Source organism: Kogia breviceps, chromosome 18 (assembly GCF_026419965.1).
Source record: "Kogia breviceps isolate mKogBre1 chromosome 18, mKogBre1 haplotype 1, whole genome shotgun sequence".
In the NCBI taxonomy this organism is placed as follows: Eukaryota; Metazoa; Chordata; class Mammalia; order Artiodactyla; family Physeteridae; genus Kogia; species Kogia breviceps.
Window position 1 is genome coordinate 45,431,779 of NC_081327.1, and position 12,429 is coordinate 45,444,207.

A 12,429-nucleotide genomic window follows, 5' to 3' on the forward strand; every position below is an offset into this window, starting at 1 on the left:
TTAAGATGATGTTGGGGGTAGGAGTTTATTAATTAATTAATTAATTTTTGCTGTGTTGGGTCTTCGTTTCTGTCCGAGGGCTTTCTCTTGTTGTGGCAAGAGGGGGCCACTCTTCATCGCGGTGCGCAGGCCTCTCACTACCGCGGCCTCTCCTGTTGAGGAGCATAGGCTCCAGACGCGTACGCTCAGTAGTCGTGGCTCACGGGCCTAGTTGCTCCGCAGCATGTGGGATCCTCCCAGACCAGGGCTCGAACCCGTGTCCCCTGCATTAGCAGGCAGATTCTCAACCACTGCGCCACCAGGGAAGCCCAATTGTGTTGACTTGTAACTCCCTTTCTCAAAGATTTTGTTTTGCTTTTGTTAAGGTATTTTACTGGCTTTATTAAAAACAACATTTACAAAGAAACTAAAACTTGATTAACAGATAAATTAAGAGACCACACTGTAATTACAAAAATTAAGTTCATTTCACAAACACAAATAAACATATTTTCTCTTATGGCAAACAAAGACCTTACCCGTCTCCTGGGAATTGGACAGCGGATATCTGGTTGGTCACCAAAGTTCTTATAGGTGATGTAGTTTTCAGAGCAAATCAGCACTCCACTTGGACCATCTGACCCCCCTGGAACTGTCAAGAGAAAATGAAACTCAGCAATGATTTGACATAACCATGAATTACAATTTAGCCTTCAATTCCTTCCCTCCTTCAGCACAACTTGAAGGTACAGTATGCCTGAAGGTGATAAACATTCAATGCTTCTTTTCCCTGATACTTATGCTAGACAAGGATAGGGCACCATTTGGGGAATCTCAGCCTGTCCAGATCTCTGATAATGCATCTAAATGTTTAGCTCCAAGCCCAGAACTCAGTTCTTAGGTTCAGACCTATAATCCAACTGCCTACTGGACACTCTCACATGGATATTCCATAGCAGCTTAAAAATGAACGTATTCATTTTTAACTCAAACAAGTGCAGAGTTCCTTCCCAAACCACCTCCTGGGTTGTCCACCTTAAAGAACACTGTCATCGACCAAAAGACCAAACCAGAAACAAGGATGTCATCCTTCAATTCTCCCTCTCCCACAGCCCTATTGATTCTACCACCTTAGCAGTCCTCATGCTGCGAATCGCTCTTGGTTTAGTGAAACAGCTTCCTGATCAATCTCCTGGTTTATTATCTTCCATTCCATTACCAAAATGTAAGCATGTGATCTTTTAAAAACGTTCACTTTTAACACGTCATTATTTTCCTGCTTAAAAATCCCTCAGTAGCTACCTCCCACCTCTACCCCATCCCTTTATCTCCAATGATCCAATCACGATGAGCTTTCAGTTCTTTCAATGAAGCATGTTTTTTCCTGCATTTCGGCTTTTGTGCATTCTGTTCCATTTGGCCATAACAGAAACTCCTCCTCCACCCCCGTTACACTTAGCTAACTCCTAACTAGTCCTCAGTTCTCAGCTGAGAGCACTTCTTCTGAAACCTTTCTCTGATGCACTGCCTTCCTTCCCTAGGTTAGGGACCCCTCCTCCATGCAGTCATACCATCTGGCACACTCTAGCAATTTTTTGGTTACTACCATATATTCATCACTACACTCAATCGTGCACAGAAGGAGACACCACATCTAATTTTTCATCAGTGCAGTCCCAGGGCCCAGTAGATTGATTTTGCACATATTGATTGTAGAGGCTCAGTAAAAATTTGTTTTAATGAATGAAACCCTCATAAATGAGTACAATAATACATTACAGCAAGTAATTAAATACAACCTATTTTCTAAAATTCTTCTGCTTAATATATAAGAAGTCTCTTCCTAAGATTTAATGCTTAAAGACAAGCGCTGTTCTTCTCTAAAATCCTCCCCCAACAACTGACATATTTCACTTTAGACATCAATTCAAGTGCAAATGACTTGAAACATAAAAGACTGGATCACTGTCTTACTCAAGCCTGATGAAATTTAGATTACCACAAATACAGTTGCCCTCCTTTAGTCTTTTAATATGAATTAAACTAATACTGATTCTTCATAGTGAACATCTTTGAGCTCCTACAAAAATCATACTTTGCTCCAGTGCATCTCAAACACTGTTGATCTGATTTGCTAAAATTTAAGATTTTTGTACCCATAGTCACAAGTATAACCAGCCTGAAAATTTTTCTTATTACTATCCTTCTCTGTTTTTGGTACTGAAGTTATATTAGGCTCAGAAAGTGGTACAACAGTTTTTATTCTTATTTCTAATCTCTGGAGAAATTTAAGGTCCCTGAAAATTCTAGACCTTAAATCTTCTGAGAGAAAGATACTTTAGATTATTGCTCCAACTTCTTTAACAAATGCTGATCTATTCAGGTTCTTAATTTCTTCTTGGATCAATTTTGGTAACAGTTATATTCGTCTTTTCACAGAGCCAGGTTTTGATTTTTGTAATGAGTGAAAGACTGACTACAGTCAAGACACCAGAGCAACCAATAGTAATCAATATTCTAAGCTGACTGCTCTCTTTTCTTCCCTGCCCCCATTAGAGGATAAGAGTTAACAACCACATGAATTTCTAACCTGGCCAAAACATAGACAAGGCACTCAGGTTTACTACAAATGGATTACAGTTTCCAAATCATATTAAGCAAACACTGCTAAGTTTGAACATAAAATGTACCAAGCAAAATGGTACAGAGCAGCTCTAAGAGAAAAGTACCTGTAATAAGGAAGTTTCCATGTTCCTCCAAAGGTTCACTGTATTTTCGGACCACATGATTTAAACCAAGGTCTAACTCATAGAAAGTAAGTGTCTGCTGGGTATTAGCCGCTGCTTCCCCAGTTGGATCATTGTCTGCTTCCTATAGAATAACAGTGGCACAAAGACCAATCAGTACCGTAAAATCAAACTTTTAAAACTGGAAAGTAAAAAAGAGTGGATATATGCATACGTATAAATGACTCACTTTGCTGTACACCTGAAACTAACACAACATTGTAAATCAACTATACTCCAATAAAAAATACTTAAACAAACAAACAAACATAGCTGGAAAGGGCATCAGGATTCCTCCATTTCACAAACGAGGAAGCAGAGGTCCACAGATGCCAAATGGTTTGCCAAAGTTCACACTAAGTAATGGCAGAGTGGAAGCAAGAACCCAGGTCTTCTATTTCTGAGACCAGGGTAAGCTCTACTAGAAAATACTGCCTTCCTCTCAAGCAAAAGAATGGTATGCCCCATCTTTCACTATCTACATTGAAAAAAATATCCCAAATACACTTTTACCTCCTTTTTCAGGGAGCTTTTCCCAATAAATACCCTGTTTCCACAAGGAGACTATTCAAATCAGGTAAATTCTGAAACACTCCAAAGTATTTCAGAAAGGTATTTGGAATAGAAAAAAAAAACTGTGAGCAAGTAAGATATAAGAAATGCACAACGAAGAAAACAATCTCAGGAAAGCACCAAGGTGAGTGGAAGAAACCCAAAGGAGGGAGGGGGGAAAAGGGAGGGGAAGAAAAAGGTGGGTAGAGAGATTGAGACCCCCCTCCGCCATTACCTCATAATCCATTTCCAGACAAGCAAACATTGGATTTTCAAATCCCACATCTACTCCGACCACATGATACACTAAAGTGTTTGCTTTGTGGGCCTCCAGTGGAGATGAAATGGTAAGCCGGGCTGCAGCATCTCTGTTCAAGATATACACCAATTTCTGTTTCTCAATGGCGCCTGTTAAAGGAGACAAAACATAGAAAAACTCCAGATAATGAAACCAGAGGCTACAGAACAGCTAGATTCACGTCACAATTATTTTCTGAAAGATCGTTAATAGCCAGTACTAACTGTACAAGTGTATGCATTCTTTAGGATTTTGCTCTCCATCATTAAAATAGACAAGAGCATAATTTTACCCCCTCCTTCCTAATAGGGGTCTTAATATCCCACTAACTCTTCAAAAATTTTTATGACTAACTAAACAATAATTCATAGAATTGCCAGCTTTATTCTCTGAATTATATCTAATGATTTTGTGACTGGTCAAAGAAGGTTGCCCTCTGGAAGCCTGATCAGAGACACAGAATTTTCTTCAAGATATTTATCAGAGAAGAGACATGAATGTGAATCATCACTTCAAGCTGATGAAAGCAACCATATTCATTGCCTAATAATGTAAAATCTTACAGTGTAGCCTTTTTGCTACACTTAAAGAAATGGAAAAACACCCATTTCCAACTAGGTAAGAAGTAGAAAAGGTGTGCTAAAACTTCTCCCATTGTTTTAAAAGGAAAAGCAACTTTAAACTTTAAACATCCAAAATGATCCAAACTCTACCCAGCTGAGTGATTTCTTGGCACACTATCAAGATCACAGCACTGTTATCCTGAACTGAGCTTCTTTAAGAGTCAAAAAGTCAACAGAGCAAGTCACTCACTAATCATAACAGCTCGCCCTTTGGGATCCACAGCTAAGAACTGGCCAGGAACAATGCGGCGGCATCCACTCTTGCCAAAGGTTTCCTGGTGAATTTTCTCAAACATATTCTTAGATGGCTGGTATTCCAGGATAACAATCCGCCCTGAGTCACTGCCAACCACAATGTAGTCTTTTGTGCCACCTGTCAACCTAAAGGCCATGAGTGACCGGATGACACCAAATACTTCCACAGTTAGTAGAGTGTGTACTTTGCCAGTGTTGGGGTCAGGGCGAAGCAGCTCTAAGATCTTTCCCCGGGAAACAACAATTTCCTGTTGTTTGGTTCCTGAAAAACACGAAAAATAAAGATCATGAACAATCAGAACTAGTAACCTGAATGGATCAAAATTCCACTAAACAGACTTCCCTGGTGGTCCAGTGGTAAAGAATCTGCCTTACAATGCAGGGGACACGAGTTCGATCCCCAGTCAGGGAACTAAGATCCCATATGCTGCAGGGCAACTAAGCCCCCACGCCACAAATACTGAGCTTGCGCGCCTCAACTAGAGAGCCTGCATGCCGCAAGCTACAGAGCCCACGCACCACAACTACAGAGCCTACGAGCTCTGAAGCCTGCACACCACAACCAGAGAGAAGCCCACAGGCCGCAACGAAAGATCCTGCCTGCAGCAACAAACACCTGCCACAGCCAAAAAAATAAAGAAATTTTTTTAAAAAGCCACAAAAGATAAATACAACTGAGCTGGGGGCTAAGTATTTTAAGTTAATTTATTCTACTTTAAAAGGTACTCTTCCTGGGCTTCCCTGGTAACACAGTGGTTAAGAATCTGCCTGCCAATGCAGTGCAGGGGACACAGGTTCGAGCCCTTGTCTGGGAAGATCCCACAGGCCACGGAGCAACTAAGCCCGTGCGCCACAACTACTGACCCTGTGCTCTAGAGCCCACAGCCACAAGTACTGAGCCCGTGAGCCACAACTACTGAAGCCTACATGTCTAGAGCCCATGCTTCGCAACAAGAGAAGCCACCACAATGAGAAGCCCGTGCACGACAACGAAGAGTAGCCCCCGCTCACCACAACTAGAGAAAGCCCGTGGGCAGCAACAAAGACCCAATGCAGCCAAAAATAAATAAATAAAATAAATTTAAAGGCAAAAAAAAAGGTACTTTTCTCCCAGAATTTAAAACATCTAACAAAAGTGGTATCAAAGAACTTTTCAAAAATGGGCACACAAGTTATTTTTAAACTTCCTTTTTATTTTTCTGAGATTTTGCCATCAATCAGCATAATTCGAAGTTGTCTACAAACAATATTAACATATAATGTTTTGGGGACTTCTCTGGTGGCACAGTGGTCAAGCATCTGCCTGCCAATGCAAGGGACACACGTTCAAGCCCTGGTCCCAGGAGATCCCACATGCCGCGGAGCAACTAAGCCCGTGTGCCACAACTACTGAACCTGCACTCTAGAGCCTGAGCCCCAGCTACTGAGCCCGCGACCCACAACTACTAAAGCCCGTGCGCCTAGAGCTCACGCTCCACAACAAGAGAAGCCACTGCAATGAGAAGCCCACGCACCACAATGAAAAGTAGCCCCCGCTCGCCGCAACTAGAGAAAGCCCACGTGCAGCAACGAAGACCAATGCAGCCAAATATAAATAATTTAAAAACAAAACAAAACAAAAAACATATGTTTTGCTTCGTAAAATTAAAAATTACCAAAGGCTCTTTCTAGCCCATCTTTAAGGCTATTGTTCTAAAAAATCATATTAACTTTTTGGGCTGTTAGCTGTAATATTGCAAAGACCTTTTAAAGCTACCATCTAATATATGCTGTTTATCTCTAAACTGACTCCTAAAAAGCTCACTTGCTTTCATAACTGCAATCAACACCTCCAAATACGTAACAGTCAACTTATCACCATCTCTCCCTGCTACGTAATTCCACCCAGATGAGTTGTCATCACCTTTAAACTAAATGTTTAAAATACTCAAGCTCCTCCTTCCCCAAACACACTCTCTGGTCTCAAGTAACCTGCTATCAATGTTACTGTCATTTTCTCTGCCACCCAGGTTGCAAACTCGTATTTTCTCTTTCTTTCTATCCTCACTGCCCTAATACAGCTTCTCACTATCTAATGCCTAAATGGCTTCCTATCCTAACTGATATGCCACTCCTACCCACCTCAATCCATTCTCATTTGCTCAATGCCATCATTTATCAGGCCACCTTACTTTCCAAAGGTCCTTTGGAAGATCAAGTACTCCGAAGTGCTTTAAAAACTGTAAAGTATCACATAAATTACAATATTCTCTAATGATTAAAAGATTTTTTTCATAATTTTTTTGAGAAAAAAAGATTTGATATTGAAAAAGCAATCTGAAGCACAAAACTAGTAATATTTTAAAAGTTAGGAATTCCCTGGCAGTCCATTGGTTAGGACTCTGCACTTAGACTACAGAGGGCACAGGTTCAATCCCTGGTCAGGGAACTAAGACCCCACAAGCCGTGTCATGCGGCCAAAAAAAATTTTTTTTTAAATGTTAAGCTCAGAAAGATAATAATAGGAAAACTTACCAGAGAAGTTGCCATGAATGGCAAAGCTGATGCCAGTGGCTCGCTGCAAGGTCAAGTTGTACAGGAACATGGTAGCAGTAACACTGAGCCACCCACAACTCCACAATCCAGGCCTTGGTTTATACCAAGTCAAAGCAAGCTAAGAGCACATAAAAGCAGAAAAATATTAGCTGTGCAACTGTTATTTTAACAGACATTTCTGTATGGGAACTTCTGGCTGAAGACAGCAGAACCAGGAGAGTAAGGCCTATTGAGGAACAACATACTTATAATTAAGAGTGCCTTCTACATACCAGGCACTATGCTACTATACACTCTGTTTCAATCTCACAAGAAACCTATAAAGTACTCAATATTACACTAATTTTACAGATAAGAAAATTGAGCTAAGAAACTAAATTGTCTGCCTGAGGTCACATAACAAGTAGTAAAATCGCTAGGAGCTGGGATCTGTACCATTAAACCAACACTGCCTATTTGACTTTGTCAAAGAAACTAACTAGGTCTACATTTACTTGTATTTGAATAGGCTCTACTTTCACATGGTTCACAATTCAAAAGCACAGCAAAAAGCTGACTCCATCCATTCCCTAGCCATCCAGTTTTCCTCCCTGGAGGAATCAATTTCACCAAGTTACACTGTGTCCTTCCAGATATTTTCTGTATCTACAAAATAAAATATATATTAATACTGCCTATTATCCCCCTTTTTTTTTTTTTCGGCACACGGGCCTCTCACTGTTGTGGCCTCTCCCGTTGCGGAGCACGGGCTCCGGACGCGCAGGCTCAGCGGCCATGGCTCACGGTCCCAGCCGCTCCGCGGCATGTGGGATCTTCCCGGACCGGGGCACGAACCTATGTCCCCTGCATCGGCAGGCGGACTCTCAACCACTGCGCCACCAGGGAAGCCACCATTATCCCTTTTTAACTAAAAGTTGTGTACTGTATATCATACACTGACATCATAGTGCAACTGATTTTTTTATCACTTTACCTATCTTTTGAGATAGCAACAAACAAAAGGCTTTCTCATTTTTATTTTACAACTACATGGTATTCCATTGAACAGGTATATAGCAATTCATTTAGCCAACACCTTATTGATGAACATTTAGTTTCTTCCCAGTCTCTTGCTATTATGAACACTGCTGCAGAGAAAATCTTTCATATATAGGCCATTCATATGTACATGACTGTATCTCTAAACTGAACTGTCACTTCAGGAGCAAGCCTCCCCAAAGTAGTACACTGTCACAGAAAAGGATTCTTCTCATCAGACAGAACTGAACACTGCAAACTGATGCACTTCTACCATAAAAGAATTACCAAAACTACACCTATACACAGTTACTGCTGGAAAATAAACTGAGCTATTTTTCCTTAACTACAAAAAGGGATCTTGAGAAATTCAAAGTGATCACTGTGTAATTAATGTACGAGTTTGGTTTTGTTAAATGAGAAAAGAAAATTATGAGCAAATGTCCTTATAAGTAATAATTACTTTGGGGCTGGGCAAGAGCAGGGTGCCTAAGAGAGGAAAAGATCCTCCAGTCTGGAAACAGGCCCTGAGAGATATACATTCTCCTACTTGAAACCAAGGAACATCAAGGAAACCAAGGAATGTTCTTCTAAGATCACAGGGAAAGAAGGAAAAAGTCTTGAGATGGAACAAAAAGGGAGTGAGAAATGACCTACAAGAAGAAAAATAGAAAAAACATACAGACACAGAGACATAGATACACACACACCCAGAAGGGCTTAGACATTGGGAAATTTCCAGGTAAAGTTGTGCTCAGCTTAAAGTCTGGGTAAAAAATAGGCAGAGACTGTGTTGCAGTTGCTCTTAACTGAAAAGTAGTGAATGTGATTCTTAGACATAATTTATTCTGCTGCATCTTGCTCTTATTATAAAATTTCAAACATAATTTCAAATCTCCAGCTATCAACAACAGAATTTACAATAAAAGCCCTACCATGTTGTCAATGTGATCCGTGTTGCAGGACTAATTACGTTTAAAAAAAAAGAATTTTTTATAAAACAACAGAGGAAACCACAGGCCACTTCTGAAAGCTGGAAAAGCTTTACAACCTATGCTATCCATTACTATATTTGGAATTTATTTTCCCCAAACCTAGTTGGATCCAGGTTCCCCAAGTATTGTTATCTCGGGTAATGGAGGAAGTTGCAATCTGGACGCAGACCAGCCAAGAACAATGTATTAGGAACCAGTAACGGCCAAAACTTGGTAAATTTTGATTTACCCCACTTCTATCTCCTGCCTGTGAATACTAGGAAATGAGCCTGTGATTGCTCCCTCCACCCCTTCTCCATGTGCCAAAAGAACATCACCGCATGAAGATCAGAGAAGGAAACAAGTCGCCCAAATGCCAAAATACAAAAGCCTTGATTTCAAAGGCTGTTTCCATTACTTACACTTTTAACACCCTCGATCTTTCCACCCTCCCGTGTGTCGTTTACTTTCTCCAGAAGACGTCTCTCCTGTTCCTTCTCACACCTACCCCAGCGCCTAAAAGGCACGCAGTTTCTAGAAAGCTTATTTTGAGCCAGGCCTGGCTCCCACACTGTGAACGGAAACGGGAGACGATTCCCTAAAGCCGCCCCAAGTATTCCCTTTCCCGTACCTCTCGGGCCTAAGCTGCCTCAGAAACCCCTGCCACAGGCTCGGCCCACCCTCCTACATGGCCGCTATCCGCCTCCCCGGTCTCGGGGAGGTCGGGGAGCTGTTTCTTTACCCTGCAGCCAGGAGGATGGCGTAGATATCCAACAGATCCTCAGTTTCCTTCAAGCCCTAAACAAGCTCCAACGCCAAGCCGCCGGCGTCCGCCATTAGCTCCTAAGACAGGGACCTTCCGGTTGGCGCGCGACGGAAAAAGGTCCCCAACCGGCGCCTGAAGAATGTATATATAATTTTTTTTTTTTTTTTTTACTGCTTCTGTCTTGTTTCCATACAGCATTGAAAATTATTTAAATATACTTTATGACCGTCACTTTTCCCAGAAGAATAGGAAGTGAATTGACCTTTTAAAGTAGACTTTAAAAAAAAACACCCTACAAATTCATTAGGCACTGCCGTGGGCAGCCCCAAACACGTGGCGCGCCAACGTGGGGGGAGGGCCTCGCGGGGCCGGAAGCGAGGAATGGGGAGCAAGATGGCAGACCGCGATTCCGCTGAGAAGCTGTTAGGGGTGCCTCCGCCGCCTGACGGCGTGGGAGGAGGCAGCTGTTCGGGAATCTCCACTGAGCTCATTCGCTCCCTGACCGAGCTGCAGGAGCTGGAAGCTGTGTATCAACGGCTCTGCGGCGAGGAGGTGGGGGGCTGAGCTGCTTTTTCCAGGAGGATGCAGGGGCAGTGGGCTTAGGAGCCGTCAGTCTTGGGAAATTCAGGTTGTGGGAAGGTCTCTTCTTGCCGAGGAAACAAAAAAGTGTAGTTGAGTGTAGTTGGGGCGACCCGACTTCTCTGTTTACTCGGTCTGATGCCCCCAAGCATGTTTTCCTGTCATCTAGGCGATCTGCCTCCACTACCCCGTTGATTTCCTTGGCCCTTAATCTCTAGGTTTTTCCGCCAGAGTAAAGTTAGACTTGAGGGTATACGCTAACTCGCTTGCTTTCCAAAATAAGAGTAAAGGCTCTCTTGCAACGGCTTAGCAATTTTAAAAATTACGAAATGCTTTTACCTCATTATCTCATTTAAGCGAGAAATCATTGCAAGTAACCTTGAAGCGTTTTAAGATTTCCTCCTGTGGGGAATGAATTTGGGGGTGTAATTTTAGTGTTTTAGTAAAATGCAGGGCTTTATAGAAGCGTGAGATTTTAAGACTCAGGCACAACTGTCTAATCTTGGACAAGTCACTTCATCTCTTGTACCCCTGCATGGTGTCAAATGAGGGACGTGGGCTATATTCTGTCGAAGATTCATTCCTTGCAGCCTGCTTCACTTTTCCGTGCGACTTGATGATGTCAATACAATTTTGAATGCCATTTGGGCTCCTTGCCAGTCAGAAGAAAGATCTAAACTCTAATCTAAGAGTTTAGTAGCTGTTTCCTAAACCAAACTTTTATTAAGGTTGAGCACAAAAGGCAATTTCATACTGGAGCAGAGGTGGTCATTGATATCTTGAGAATTTTCGAATATAATATTAACTTATACCAACTCTAGCAGTTTCTATACGTTTTTCAGCAAGATGTGCTTTATAAAGTTCAGTACTAAGCTTGCATTCAATGAATGGGGGGAAAAATTAAGTCAGTCTTACAGACAGAACAAACAATATTAGTTTTGTATTTGATGACTGTCAAGGCCATGTTTTTCTCTGGATTCTACTGGACTATTTTAGTAGAAACATATAGCTAATACTAATGGCTTTTGTTGAGCCATACGTGACATGCTATGTTAAGCACCTTATATGTGTTATCTTGTTTGGCTCACACAACAGTCATGGGGGGTATATATTACTGTCCCTATTTTACAGATGAAGAAACTCAAGCATAAGACGGTTACATTAGTTAAGGTAGTGCAGTAAATGACTTGGCTGAGGGAGAATTATATTTATCGCTTCTGGCTACTGACTATACACTAGAAGAGACTTTTTATAACTGCCACTTTAGAAGTTTCATTTGTTTATTTGAGCCTTTATATTTTAAATGCCTTCCTGTGTTAGGCACTATGCTAATGAAATTGAATAAAAGTTTATGTTCTCCCTTTGTTGTGTTCGTGTCGTAGATGGAATAAGGTAACAATTATTATGTAATATGGTAAGTGCAAAAATGAAGTATTGTTTGTTTAAGTCCTAGGGGAGCTTAGTGAGAGGAAAGAACACATTTGAAATGGGATTTACCCTTCAGCTACGTGGTTGGATTAGATAACTCTTTTCCGGTACGCGGGCCTCTCACTGTTGTGGCCTCTCCTGTTGCGGAGCAAGCACGGGCTCCGGACGCGCAGGCTCAGCGGCCATGGCTAACAGGCCTAGCTGCTCTGCGGCATGTGGGCTCTTCCCGGACCTGGGCACGAACCCGTGTCCCCTGCATCGGCAGGCGGACTCTCAACCACTGTGTCACCAGGGAAGCCTGATTAGATAACTCTTAAGGTTCCTTCTGATCATGCTAATGACAGGTTGTTTCTCTGTGTTTCAGAAAGTGGTGGAGAGAGAGCTGGATGCTCTTTTAGAGCAGCAAAACACCATTGAAAGTAAAATGGTCACTCTCCACCGGATGGGGTGAGTCTTCATCTCAGCAAGACCTATTGTTAATTCCATTAGGATCCACTGGCTAAGTTATTATTTTTCCTAACTTTCTGTTATACAATGCAAGTTGAGTTTGAATTGAAAAGAAGCATTACCTCCAGGTAAAGTGTTTACCTAAGGGTATAGTTAAGATGTTCTCAAAGTGTCCTTGGACCAGCAAGTA

General features: G+C 41.8%; 2 protein-coding genes and 1 non-coding gene across 4 annotated transcripts in view; 1 reads left to right on the plus strand and 2 right to left on the minus strand.

Moving 5' to 3' along the window:
- SF3B3 (splicing factor 3b subunit 3) overlaps positions 1-9,905 on the minus strand; it is a 46,933-nt gene extending 37,028 nt beyond the window's left edge. The window contains exons 1-6 of one of the 2 annotated variants that reach the window (XM_059043924.2): positions 9,762-9,905; positions 7,008-7,146; positions 4,429-4,755; positions 3,553-3,725; positions 2,709-2,850; positions 519-631 (exon numbers count right to left, since the gene is read on the minus strand). In XM_059043924.2, coding sequence (XP_058899907.1) covers positions 519-631; positions 2,709-2,850; positions 3,553-3,725; positions 4,429-4,755; positions 7,008-7,077 — 825 coding nt within the window. In that variant the 5' untranslated portion in view covers positions 7,078-7,146; positions 9,762-9,905. Of the gene's footprint in view, positions 1-518; positions 632-2,708; positions 2,851-3,552; positions 3,726-4,428; positions 4,756-7,007; positions 7,147-9,650 lie in introns of both variants that reach the window. The other variant, XM_059043925.2, reaches the window with a different exon arrangement.
- Positions 4,056-4,135, minus strand: LOC131745653 (small nucleolar RNA SNORD111). The gene has a single exon (XR_009332388.1). It is a non-coding gene; the product is annotated as a small nucleolar RNA SNORD111 (small nucleolar RNA).
- A 248-nt stretch (positions 9,906-10,153) lies between the features above and the next one.
- Positions 10,154-12,429, plus strand: part of COG4 (component of oligomeric golgi complex 4) — a 28,418-nt gene continuing 26,142 nt past the window's right edge. The window contains exons 1-2 of the mRNA XM_059046085.2: positions 10,154-10,337; positions 12,157-12,239. Of these exons, the coding sequence (XP_058902068.1) occupies positions 10,167-10,337; positions 12,157-12,239 (254 nt within the window). The 5' untranslated portion in view covers positions 10,154-10,166. The remainder of the gene's footprint in view (positions 10,338-12,156; positions 12,240-12,429) is intronic.